General features: G+C 39.1%; 3 protein-coding genes across 4 annotated transcripts; 1 reads left to right on the top strand and 2 right to left on the bottom strand.

Annotated features, from left to right (window-relative positions):
- Nucleotides 1–106: 106 nt before the first annotated feature.
- BCIN_01g10580 (hypothetical protein) lies at nt 107–1,593 on the bottom strand. Of its 2 annotated transcripts, XM_001556415.2 has the most exons (3): nt 977–1,593; nt 533–870; nt 107–480 (listed from the first exon to the last, which is right to left on the bottom strand). In XM_001556415.2, exons 1-3 carry the CDS (start codon nt 1,374–1,376, stop codon nt 289–291), a joined length of 930 nt encoding a protein of 309 aa, XP_001556465.1. In that variant the 5' UTR covers nt 1,377–1,593; the 3' UTR covers nt 107–288. The 2 variants fall into 2 exon arrangements, with proteins under 2 accessions (XP_001556465.1, XP_024546691.1); XM_024690921.1 differs by having other exon boundaries at nt 533–1,593.
- A 117-nt stretch (nt 1,594–1,710) lies between these two features.
- On the bottom strand, nt 1,711–4,121 carry BCIN_01g10570 (hypothetical protein). The gene has a single exon (XM_024690920.1). It carries the CDS (start codon nt 3,987–3,989, stop codon nt 2,085–2,087), a length of 1,905 nt encoding a protein of 634 aa, XP_024546690.1. The 5' UTR covers nt 3,990–4,121; the 3' UTR covers nt 1,711–2,084.
- Nucleotides 4,122–11,209: 7,088 nt separating this feature from the next.
- On the top strand, nt 11,210–12,491 carry Bcpam17. The gene is made up of 2 exons (XM_001556422.2): nt 11,210–12,137; nt 12,210–12,491. The coding sequence occupies exons 1-2, from the start codon at nt 11,510–11,512 to the stop codon at nt 12,302–12,304; spliced, it is 723 nt and encodes a 240-aa protein (XP_001556472.1). The 5' UTR covers nt 11,210–11,509; the 3' UTR covers nt 12,305–12,491.
- Nucleotides 12,492–12,498: the final 7 nt, after the last annotated feature.

Genomic DNA, 12,498 nt, shown 5'->3' with positions numbered 1-12,498 from the left:
ATTTATTAGCATATCAAGTGGAAGAAAGAGGATGCTTTTCTCAATACGAGTGAATAACAATACCAAACGTGATCCATGCGACACATCATCTAGAATTCAACTCGAATGCAAATTTATATTTCTTCAATAACATTGTACTTGGCGAAGCACTTGAAGTCTTTACGTTTCCCAAGTCCCTTGAACCTTGGACCAAAGCATCAATTCTTTTTTGGGTGCTCCAAATCAAATCATTCGGGTAGTTTTAACGAAGGAACTCAAGAAGGGACCTGAATCATTCCATTTGCTTTCCTAAGAGTTTGGTGCACCAGTGTACAAGATAGCACCATTCACTTCAAACTCCTCAATAACCTTCTGTCCACCATCTCTTGCTATCATCCAATCTGCAAATTTGTGAGCCATGGCTATGTTTTTCCCTCTCGTGCCTACTAAGATATGCGCAGGATTCAATAATGGATCATCTGGGGCATCTGTGCTCGCTTTCTACACCATACATTAGCTCAACACACGTCTTAGAAACGAACCCATAGCATACAAAAACACTCATCTTGTCTCTAATCTCTTCTTCAATACTTAACCATGTACCCTTATCCGTAAGTGTGTACTCGCCTAGCGCACATGCAGCTCTCAAAGCAGCAAATGGAAACTCTATGTAGCGATGATACCAACTTGAATATGGGTGTGCCCAAGGAGTTTGACCGATAGCTGTCCAAATAGAAGATTCTTTAATATTGGCGGCCGATTTATCGTATCGGGACAAGAATCTAATATTTGGATTTTCAACACAAGCCATAAATAACTGGCTGAATAGATCAAATATTGTAGAGTCCGCTGTACCATCAAGTGGAAGACCTGCAGGATTCTGTCTCGGTCCTAGAAATTATCAGAGCGGAGTGGACCATTTCAAAAGAAAGTTGGATGTTATCATCAAAACGGGACCACAAGTATAGCAGCCACACATAATCAGCAAACAACCTACCAACAAGCAACCAGTGATCTCTCCAAGCATAATTCCTCCTCTCAGCAATCCCCTGCTTTAAAGCTATCTCCTCCGCAGTTTTATGATAAGTGATGCTACAATCCGCCGCTCTACTTCCCAAATAGTTGAAACTTGCAGACGTATCTGATAATAACCACGCGATGCTGAACCGTGGGCAACCTGTTGTGTCTATCTCGAACTCTATGAACTTATTGGCAAGAGCGCGAATAAGTCCGGATTGACCAGCTCCTCCAGTTGCGATGCGGAGAGTTATTGGTGGGGCGGATGTCGGAGAATTTGGGCTGGAATTGTCGCCAATGTTGAATGAGGTACCGCTGTAGATCTCAGCGGGAGTGATGTAGGGTTCGGGAGAGGTGAGATCCACTTTTGTAGATGCCATTTTTGAAATAGGCAGGAGTGGAGTGGCAATGTTTATATATGAATTTGCTTATCTGAATGAATAAATCTGGTGTTCGGCTCAGCATGCCCAGACAAAGCAGATGAGCGTAGATTTGGCTTTCAGATAATGATATTAGAAGACAGGTTCAGAAATAAGGAAGAGAAATGTTCTTGTTTCAAGCGAATGCAGACAGAACAGCTGTGATAATTTATATACCGTGAGCCCAAGTCCTCAATCTCAACGCCGAGAATGGGAGCTACGCGTGGGGGTCAAAGGCGGGGTACTTCCCATATTAGCGATCAATTGCCTAAATGTCATAAATCCCGCTAGCACTTGCTATTCCTAGTATTTCATGCATAGACTAGATCTCGAAAACACCTTACACGAATACCACCGCGAAAATTTCAGGAAAACAGCTGCTGGGGTATGCTATTGGGTATCTCTAATCATTTTGAAAATTACCATTCTTGTTGCCTACTTAAGACTTTGAGTCGTTTTGCGGATAATGACCAAATGTGCCTCACATCTACCAAACATAGCCTCAGACGTCTCCCGCTACGCTTCTTCCGATGATCCACCGATGCCAAATAAACTGTCACGCATACCCCCAGCTTCATATCCCGAGTTTTGAGTCGTTCCTTGACAATTAATTTGCTATCTCCTTTCTTTCAAAACCCAAAGTTCTTAACTTCTCCCCTGGAACAAAGACTAAGAGTATGCGTTGTCCTCAATACTGCGTTCTAGATTATCGCCTCGTGATAACGAATCATCATTTCCCCCTATATCTATCGCGTCAATCGAAACAGAGAGATTACCAAGTCCCCGAGCTTGTCTCGAAGCGATGTACTCATCGACGGCCCCTTTCGAGACACCATTAGCAGGCTTCCATGTCGCGTCACAATCTCCCTCCCAATCGACAAGATACCATAGTTCTTGCCTGTTGTGACTGGCATTCCATTCGTACTTATGATCCAATATTGATTTTACATCCCATGTTGACGGTTCTTCGGCAAAAGGTTTTCGTGAGTCTTCCTGTTCGCTTTCATCTTCATCCATATCTTCAATCGCATCCTCGCCCTCATCCTCGAGCTCCATTCTATTACTAGGAGAGGATCCAAGCCTTCGACTTCTGCTTCTAGAACTACGGAGATTGAAAGCATCACTTCCACGCCGTGCACTTGATCTTGGCTCGAAGCTTGTTTCATGATTTTCAACGGTGGGTGATCCAGATATCTTTTTCCAAGGTTTCTTATATTCGGCATCAAAATAATCATCGGAGCCCTTTTCAAGTCTTCGGGTTTTACTTCGAGACTTCCCACTTGACTCACCTTCTCGTCCTATGGATGGAGAAGATTTGCGCTTCAAACTAGACGAAGGCTCGTGATTTCGGTTTACATTAAGAGTCTTTGAAGTAGGAGTTTTAGTACCAAAATCCTTGAAGTAATCGACAATTTTAGATTGAGGCTTCTGACCTGTGCCTTGAAATTTGCGACCAGTGGGCTGTTCGCCACTTGATAGAATGGGTAACTGAAGGCTTGCTGAAAATTGGTTCTGCGTGCTTGAGCCTTCGCCGACTTTCATGCTCTTTTTATTGATGCTAGCATTGGCTTTTAAATTCTCGTATGGATATGCGTTAACACTCATGCCAGGGAGAATTGCAGCTTTCTTGGGACGATCGTGGGGTGACATCTTGTACTTCTGAGGTGAATGAACAGGAGTCTTGTTTACCCGACCTTGACTAGATCGCTGCATTTCCGGACTCGTAACTCTCAGTATAGCAGACAAATTCATAGCGGTGTTAGACATGTGGGTTGCCTCTTGGTTGAGTTGATCGTCAAGCGCTAAGTTGGTATCTTCATCTTCCTCTTCGCTCGTTGAGTCGGCAATTGTATGTTCCAACATTGCTCTTGGTGCATTAGCAAATGATTGAGATAGAGATGGCTGAGATAGAGATGGCTGGGATAAGGATGGCTGAGACAAAGAAGGCCGGTGATGATGTGAGGTAGTAGGCGAAACCACTTGAACTGGCACCACTTTCCGAGGTCGTCCAGGTCCACGCTTCCCACTTGGTTGATCGGATACTGGCTTAGGCGCTGGTTTGAAAACACTCGCCATAGACTTAGGCCTGCCCCTCTTCTTCGGCATTCCCAAAGCCTGATACTGTTCGGCATCCTCCTCCCTGAGATCATCACGTGATTTTCCAGCTTTTTTCAATTCTCGCAATACTCTTGCCTTTTCTGACGCTATCAACCGAGGTTGAAGTTCTTCAATGAGACGACTCTCTTCTGCGGAACTTCGGTCATGCTCCCAGTTTTCCAAAGTGTATTCTGATACATAATTGCGAATATTGTTTGGATGTATAATAATGCGATTATGTGGCTCTTGTTCGTAGCCCACTAGGAAGTGGCTAGGGTTGTTTGGCTTTGGGTATGGAAAACAATCGAGAATAATTCCTTTTAACTCGTGAGGAGGAATGAGTGAGATTGGTTGAAGAGGTGGACCGCTATTTGGTTTATAAATCGGTCTTTCGACCACTCTGAAATCGAAGGCCAATTTTGATCTTGGTAAACATGTATCTTCCCCGGTGAAGTCTGGATTATTTTCGGAAGACATTGGGAAGTCCAATGAATAGATTGAAGGAGTTATTCTTGAAGGAGACTCCTCTCTCTCCGTAAGAAAATTGATTCCGTCAGATAAATCGAAATTGAGTTGAGCAAAATTAAAGTTGAGATTGTTTTAGAGATCAGATTAACTCAATCTAAGATTAATAAAAACGCCAATCTTTCTACTTAATTTAGATTCATCTTCAACTTTCATTTAGAGACAAAAATAAAACCCAAGAGAACACTTTTTAAGTAGCCCTTTTAAATTTTAATGAAGAATAAATTAAGAAAAATTTATATTCATACTAAGAAAAGTTTTACAAACTTATATATAATAAGAGAAGAATTCATAATTGATTTAAATGAGAATAAATATTATTAGTCAACTAAATAAAATACTAGTCTTTAATGAATGATTTCTATTATCTACACTATTTTTTTTTACAATTACTTAATATCCAATTAGAGATTATTATTTTTTTACTTGAATATTTAATACTTAATAGTTTTTTGATTACTTGATAGACTTTATAATAACAAGATTAATAATAACCACTTAATTGTTACGACGGATTAGTAACAGGCTGTAGAATCACCAACGTATAGGCTATAATGGTATTATAGGCCTCAGTGATTCAGCTGCAGTATACCGGGGGACACTAGGCACCCAAGGAAAGCCTTAGGTATGTATATAGTATTAGTTATAGGATATCCTAGAAATGTAGAATACAGCTTCTAGGACAATAGGTTCTAGGAAGCATTGAATATAATTTTGCAAACTTTTCGTGAAGTTATATTAGTAATATCCCAGGGGATTAGTTCCAGGACAAAAGGACAAGCTAGGACAATAGGAATCACAGAACAAGTGTCATATGATCAAAAGCTGATCGATTTATTAATCGATTTGCCAATCGATTTGTCAGTCAACTTCAGGACAAAGATCTATATAGGAAATGGGTTTCATTACAATATAGAACTTCGTACTCAAAAACAATCATTAGTTTCATTACTATAGTTACAAGAATTGCAATCAATTACAACCTTATCGAATTCCTATTTGAAATCTAATCTAAACTATTTCGAAAGATTTCTAAACATTTCCACGTAACCCTAAAAACAGCTCCCATAACACTTTGAGCACCCTTTCTACTTCAAATACCGATTCGATAACCAACCACTAATATAACATCCAGAGATATTGCTACAGGTCAATTTACCGGAGATATTAACGATATCGAAATAACCAATACCCCAAAGGAAATCATTATCAACAAAACTCTTAAGATTGTCTTACCAAACAAATACCAAGGTAATCAACAAGAACTCGATACTTTCCTTTTACAACTTAAGATCTACTTCCGATTCAATGAGGACAAGTTCATTACCAAGGAATCCAAAAGTATATAGACTGCATCATACCTTCGAGGTAAAGCAACCAAATGGATCCAACCATATTTGTGCGACTATTTCGAGTATGATGATAAGGATTGTATACAACCCACCCGAACAATCTTCAATAGTTTTGAAGGATTTAAGACAGAGATTCATAGAATCTTCGGAAATTCCAACAAGTTAGAGATAACGGAAGATAAGATCTTTAATCTTAAGTAGATAGGATCAATATTGAAATATGCTATGGAATTTCGAAGATATACTGGAACAACTAAGTGGAATGAAATCGCTATTATAAGTTATTACCACAAGGGACTCAAATCAGAAGTCAGATTAGAATTAGAAAGATTTGTTGAAAGTATAGATCTAAACGATCTAATTTAGGACTCCATCGAATCAAATAATCGTCTCTACAGATATCGACAAAGTCAGAGATCATACAAACTTTAAGGAAATCAGAAGCAAGGGTGTTATTGCAAGAATGAGGGTAGATCACATTACAATCCATAGAGATATGGAGACCCCATAAAACTAAACGCTACACACTATACAAATGAAAATGATAACTCAGAAAAAAGATGAAGATGAAAAAACAACTTATGTTTTGAATATGGAAAAGCAGGGCACTGAGTAGCAGAGTACTGAAGCAAAAAGACAGGAGAAAAAAGGGGCAATTTCAAACCTAAGTTCGGCAAGGGCCAACTTAATACCACCTTTGCCATCTCAGAAAACTCAACTAAATCCGAAAATACTGAGACTTTCACCATTAAAGAATTCCAGCAATTACTAAAGGAATTACCACGAAATCAAGAGAACATGAATGTAATAGACTTATGGGAATAAGAGTATTACAGAATCCCAATACCCTCTGTAACAGAAGAAAGTTATTAGAACGAGGCAGAAGCAGACCACGCCATAATGAGCTGGACAGTCTGCTATAATGAATTCTGCGGAATCCATCGATCAGATAAAGAAGCAACCGGATGGTTCCTTAAGAAAAGGAAGACGAAGAACCATCAGAATAAAGTAACATGCAAGGATTTAACTCCAAATATAACTTCGCAAGAAGTTCGCAAAGTTACCCAGCAGTTAAATGCTACGGGACAGGCAGGATAGATATACTGCAAGGTTCAAATAAATGGACATATACAATTAGCCATAATAGATTCAGGGGCTACAGGAAATTTTATTGTACCAAAAGCTGCAAAGTACTTGGAAATACCACTTCAGATAAAACAATACCCCTATCGATTGCAGTTAATTGATGGATAGCTAGTAGGGTCTGATGGAAAGATTTTGTAGGAAACAATCCCAATACGAATAGGCATAATCCAATATATAAAGGTTATATAGCTTGATATTGTACCATTGGACCAATAATAGATTATCTTAGGAATGCCATGGTTAAAGGTATATAATTCGAAAATAGATTGGGCATAAGGAATTGTAACATTTGATTAGTGCAAAAGCGGTCACAGGGATATACTAGAGGCATTCGCGAAACGTAACACGCGTCAAGGAGAGTTGAACGCGAACAACACCGGCGATATAGGACACTCAATCCAGGGTTCTTCATTAAGAGCGAAAGCCAATATACCTCCTCTACAAATGCAGAAGCCAATGATACGGCACGAAATCACAATCAAGGTAAAAGAAAAGCCTACAATATTAGAACAGTACAAGAACTATGAACATGTTTTCAAAGAACCAGGAATCCATAAGGCTTTACTGGAATATAAGTTATAGGATTATGAGATAATATTAAAGGAAGGCAAGATGCCTGTATACACCCCAATTTATTTAATATCAGCCGATAAATTAAAAAGGTTTAAAGAATATATCGATAACAATTTAACCAAGGGATGGATTAGGGAATCCGTATCCCAAGTGGCTAGTCCAACTATATGAGTACCCAAAAAGAATGGATCCGATAGATTAATTGTAGATTATAGAAAGCTTAACACACTCATTAAAAAGGATTGATATCCATTTCCATTAGTTACGGAATTAAGAGATCGATTAAGCAGAGCTACGATATTTACCAAGATGAACCTATGTAATAGTTACCACTTGATCAAAATGAAGGAAGGCGAAGAATGGAAGACCGCTTTCAAAACAAGATACGGGTTATACAAGTACCAAGTTATGCCATTCAGGCTAACTAATACACCAGCTACTTTCATAAGGCTTATAAATAATATATTGTCACAATATTTGGATACTTACTGTATATACTATTTGAACGACATTCTAGTATATTCAAACAACAAGGTTCAATATATTAAGGATGTTAGCAACATTCTCGAAAGCCTATCCAAAACAGACTTGCTGTACAAACCAAGCAAATGCGAATTCCATATCACAGAAACAGAATTCTTGGGATTCACTGTATCAAGCCAAAGACTCAAGATGAGCAAAAACAAGATTAAAATAATACTCGAATGGAAGCAGCCAACCACAATCAAGGAAGTACAATCCTTTTTAGGATTCGTCAACTTCTATAGAAGATTTATCAAAGGTTATTCAGGAATTATTATACCCTTGATTATGTTAATCAGAAAAGATTAAGGAAGCTTCGAATGGACTGCCAAAGCATAGGAGTCATTCGATATACTCAAACAAGCAATGGCAGAAAAGCCAATACTATTGACTTTTGATTTAGAGAAAGAAATCATAATGGAGATGGACTCCTCGGATTTCGCTATAGGAGCAGTTTTGAGCTAACCGGGCCAGAATGAAAAATACCAGCCAATCGCATTTTACTCCTGAAAACTATTACTAGTTGAATTGAATTACAAGATATATGACAAAGAATTACTGGCGATAATCGATGCATTTAGAAAATGGCGAGTATATTTGGAAGGATCGAAATATACAGTACAGGTGTATACAGATTATAAGAACTTGATTTACTTCACTACAACGAAGTAGTTAAATAAACGACAGGTCAGATAGTCGGAGACCATAGCCAACTACAACTTTAGAATTTCATATATCAAAGAATCAGAAAATGCTAAAGCCGACACTCTTAACCGAAAACCAGAATATCAAGAAAACAAAATGTACGAGTTATATATTATATTTAAGAAAGACGGCGAATCACTAGTTTACAATGCACTACAGCTTGCAGCAACACACCTATTGGGAGACAACCACCTCAGAAAACAGATCCAATCATACTACAACAAGGATGCTACTGCCACACGCATACGCAAGACAATAGAACCAGGATTCACTATAGAAAATGATACCATATACTTTCATGGAAAAGTATATATTCCGAATCAAATGACTAAGGAATTTGTGATGGAACAACATAGATTGCTGGCATATGGACATTAAGGAATTGCAAGGACATTTGTAAGAATATGGGAAATCAATTACTTCCTACAAATGAAAACGATAGTTGAAAAAGTTGTTGGAAATTGTAACACCTGTATACAAAACAAGTTATTGCGATATGCTTCGTATGGTCAGCTCCAAACCCCAGACATACCTTCTCAGTCATAGAAATCCATCACATAAGACTTTGTAGTTAAACTACCACTTTCAAAGGATCCTACTACAGGAATTGAATACAATGCAATACTCAATATAGTAGACAGGCTAACGAAATTTATATATATAATATTATTCAAGGAAACATGGGATACTGAACAACTAGTATATATATTCCTAAGAGTTATAGTAAGTATACACAGAGTACCAGATAAGATAATCTCAAATCGAGACAAGCTCTTTACCTCGAAATTCTAGACTACCTTATTAGCACTTATGGGTATCAAAAGAAAGCTATCGACATCTTTCCACCCACAAACAGATAATCAAACAAAAAGGACCAATCAGATAATAGAAGCATATCTTAAATGCTATGTAAATTATCGACAAAACAATTGGGTAGAGCTATTACCCATGGCACAATTCGCATACAATACATCGGAAACAGAAACCACGAAAATCACACCAGCACGAGCTAATTTTGGGTTTAATCCACAAGCATATAAAATCCCGATATCACAAGAAGTTAATGCCGAATCAGTGATAATACAAGTCGAATAGTTGAAAGATCTCTAAAAGCAATTGGCTCTTGATCTAAGATTTATATCTTCCAGAATAGCAGCGTATTATAATACGAAACATAATATAGAACCTACGCTTAAAGAGGGGGATAAAGTTTATTTGCTACAACGAAACATCGAAACCAAGAGACCAAGCAATAAACTCGATCACAGGAAACTAGGACCATTCAAAATTGATAAGATAATAGGAACGGTTAATTATCGATTGAAATTACCAGACACAATAAATATCCACCCAGTATTCCACATATCCTTACTCGAACCAGCATTACCAGGAGTGCCAAATGCGTCATTTACAGAAATTGAACTAGTCAACCCAAACGCTATATACAATGTCGAAACAATACTAGATTGCAAATATATCAGAAACAAGGCCAAGTATTTGATCAAATGGTTAGACTACCTACATTCAGAAAACATATAGGAACTCAAGGAAGATCTCAGCTGCTTTGAGAAACTACGGGCATTCTATCTGAAGTATTCACATCTGCCAACAAAGCCTCAAGCTTCGTATCAGATAACAAAGGCAATGAGGGGTCGAAGAAACCAAAAGAAGAACTACTAGGAGTAGATGTAGTAATAGTGGTTGCTGTCTCTTTCTCTGCACGCTCCTTTTCCAATTTTTCCTTTTCCAATCTTTCATTCTCCTCAGCTAGATCAAGCTCTTCTAGCGTACGAAGATCTCGACAAATCATCTCCTTTTCACACTTGCGAAGAAATTCTTGTTGCTTGCGCAATCGAAGAATCCGGGCATTAATCTCCTGCGACTGAGCGAAAGCCTTTTCTTCCTCCAAGCGCAGCAGCTCCTGCTGTCACTCCAAAGATTCATAGTTTGTAGGTATCTCTGATCCAGGACGGCAACGACCTTTTTTATGACGGATATACTCGGCACAACGCTGTGATAAACTATCGTCAACAATGCAACGACGATTGGATTTGATATACAAATCGCAAGAATCTCTTTCAGTACCAGAACGCTCGACGCGGCGAACCAAGTTAAGAATATCGTGAACAAAAGCTGTTCGTGTAGGAGGCATACTGAAGAAGAAAACATCACAATCATTTAAGTAAACGAAAGGGAAGACGTACTAATATAAACGCTTGGGACAAGCGCTAGGCTAAGAAGGGGATAGTGTTACGACGGATTAGTAACAGGCTGTAGAATCACCAACGTATAGGCTATAATGGTATTATAGGCCTCAGTGATTCAGCTGCAGTATACCGGGGGACACTAGGCACCCAAGGAAAGCCTCAGGCATGTATATAGTATTAGTCATAGGATATCCTAGAAACGTAGGATACAGCTCCTAGGACAATAGGTCCTAGGAAGCACTGAACATAACTTTGCAAACTTTTCGCGAAGTTATATTAGTAATATCCCAGGGGATTAGCCCCAGGACAAAAGGACAAGCTAGGACAATAGGAATCACAGGACAAGTGTCATGTGATCAAAAGCCGATCGACTTATCGATCGATTTGCCGATCGACTTGTCGGTCGACTTCAGGACGAAGGTCTATATAGGGAATGGGTTTCATTACAATGTAGAGCTTCGTGCTCAAGAACAATCATTAGTTTCATTACTATAGTTACGAGAATTGCAATCAGTTACAACCTTATCGAATTCCTACTTGAAGTCTAGTCTAAACCACCTCGAGAGATCTCTAGACACTTCCACGTGACCCTAGAGGCAGCTCCCGTAACATTAATCTAAATAGTCTAAGTAGTATTCTTAGAGAGTCGCTCTTTATCTTTAATAACGTAATGAAAATGATTACGTTGTTTTTAATGACTCCTTATTATTCAGTCTATTTACTTTGTATTCCTTCTCTACGAACTCTGATGACTAAACTGAACCGTCATTGTCTTGGGTAGTTCTATGCTCTTGCTGCGCTAGCTCAAAGCTCGTACATAGTACCGCCGCTCTAAGAAAAATAATAACCGGTTTGAACCCGTCCATTGATATCAAAATACCAGGATCAACAAGCTCTCTAGAAAGCTCTCAATTTTCGTCATCACCACAAAAACTCACCAGAAATTGCAATCACCCTCTCTATCAAAATGCTGTATTCAGCGCCAACATTAAGAACAGCAGCAGCTAGCTGCCGCATGCAACCGTCATTCCTCACATCATGCACCTACCAAACTGCATCAACTACCCCTCTTCGCACTCCAGATACTCAAACCCCAAGTTCGCGACGTCGAGTCCTGGTTCCTAACTATAAACGCAATGTCACATTCAAACCCAGTACCTCCTCTACTCGTTCTGCATCCACAACTACATCTCCCCCTTCAACCAAAACCTCAAAGTCTAGTGCTGCGCAAACAGAAGTTCTAGATTGGAACACATTTTTCAAGCTCCGTCGAACCCGTCGCTGGTTTCAACTCGGTTCTTCTATCGGTACCGGATTTGGTGGTTTCGCAATTGGTGCGCAGATTCTTACACATACGGATATGGATGCACTGGTGGGACAAATTCCATTGGATCCATTCATTACATTGGGATTAGTAACATTCGCATGTGGAGGAGCTGGATGGTTGACCGGACCAATTTTGGGGACTGCGGCGTTCAATGTGAAGAACAGGAAGTTTAGACAGCAGATGGATATAAAGGAGAAAGAGTTTTATGCGAGGGTTAAGAAGTATAGGGTGGACCCTAGTGCGAGTTCGATGGCGAATCCAGTGCCTGGTAAGTTTGATTCGAGGTTCATGTGAAGAGGGGAATGAACGATTGAAGAGCATGGCTAATTGATTTGTTTAGATTATTACGGCGAGAAAATCTCAAGTGTAGCCGGCTATAGGCAATGGTTGAAGGATCAAAGAGCTTTCAACAGGAAACGACAAACATACGTGTAAAACTCAACTCAACTAGGGACGGATAGAAAAATGGTGGAAGGGGTGGCAGGTTGTAATGATTATCATTTTTTATGGCAAGCAAGGAAATCAACTTAGCAAGCAGTTGTACGATTTTGGCGTTCATTGAACTACTCCTTATGGTGCTTCCATTATTCACTTTTTGCGCAAAATACCAACGCAAATATCAATCTCCC

The sequence above is a fragment of the Botrytis cinerea genome, chromosome 1 (assembly GCF_000143535.2).
Source record: "Botrytis cinerea B05.10 chromosome 1, complete sequence".
NCBI lineage: Eukaryota > Fungi > Ascomycota > Leotiomycetes > Helotiales > Sclerotiniaceae > Botrytis > Botrytis cinerea.
This window is presented reverse-complemented; position numbering and strand designations above follow the sequence as displayed.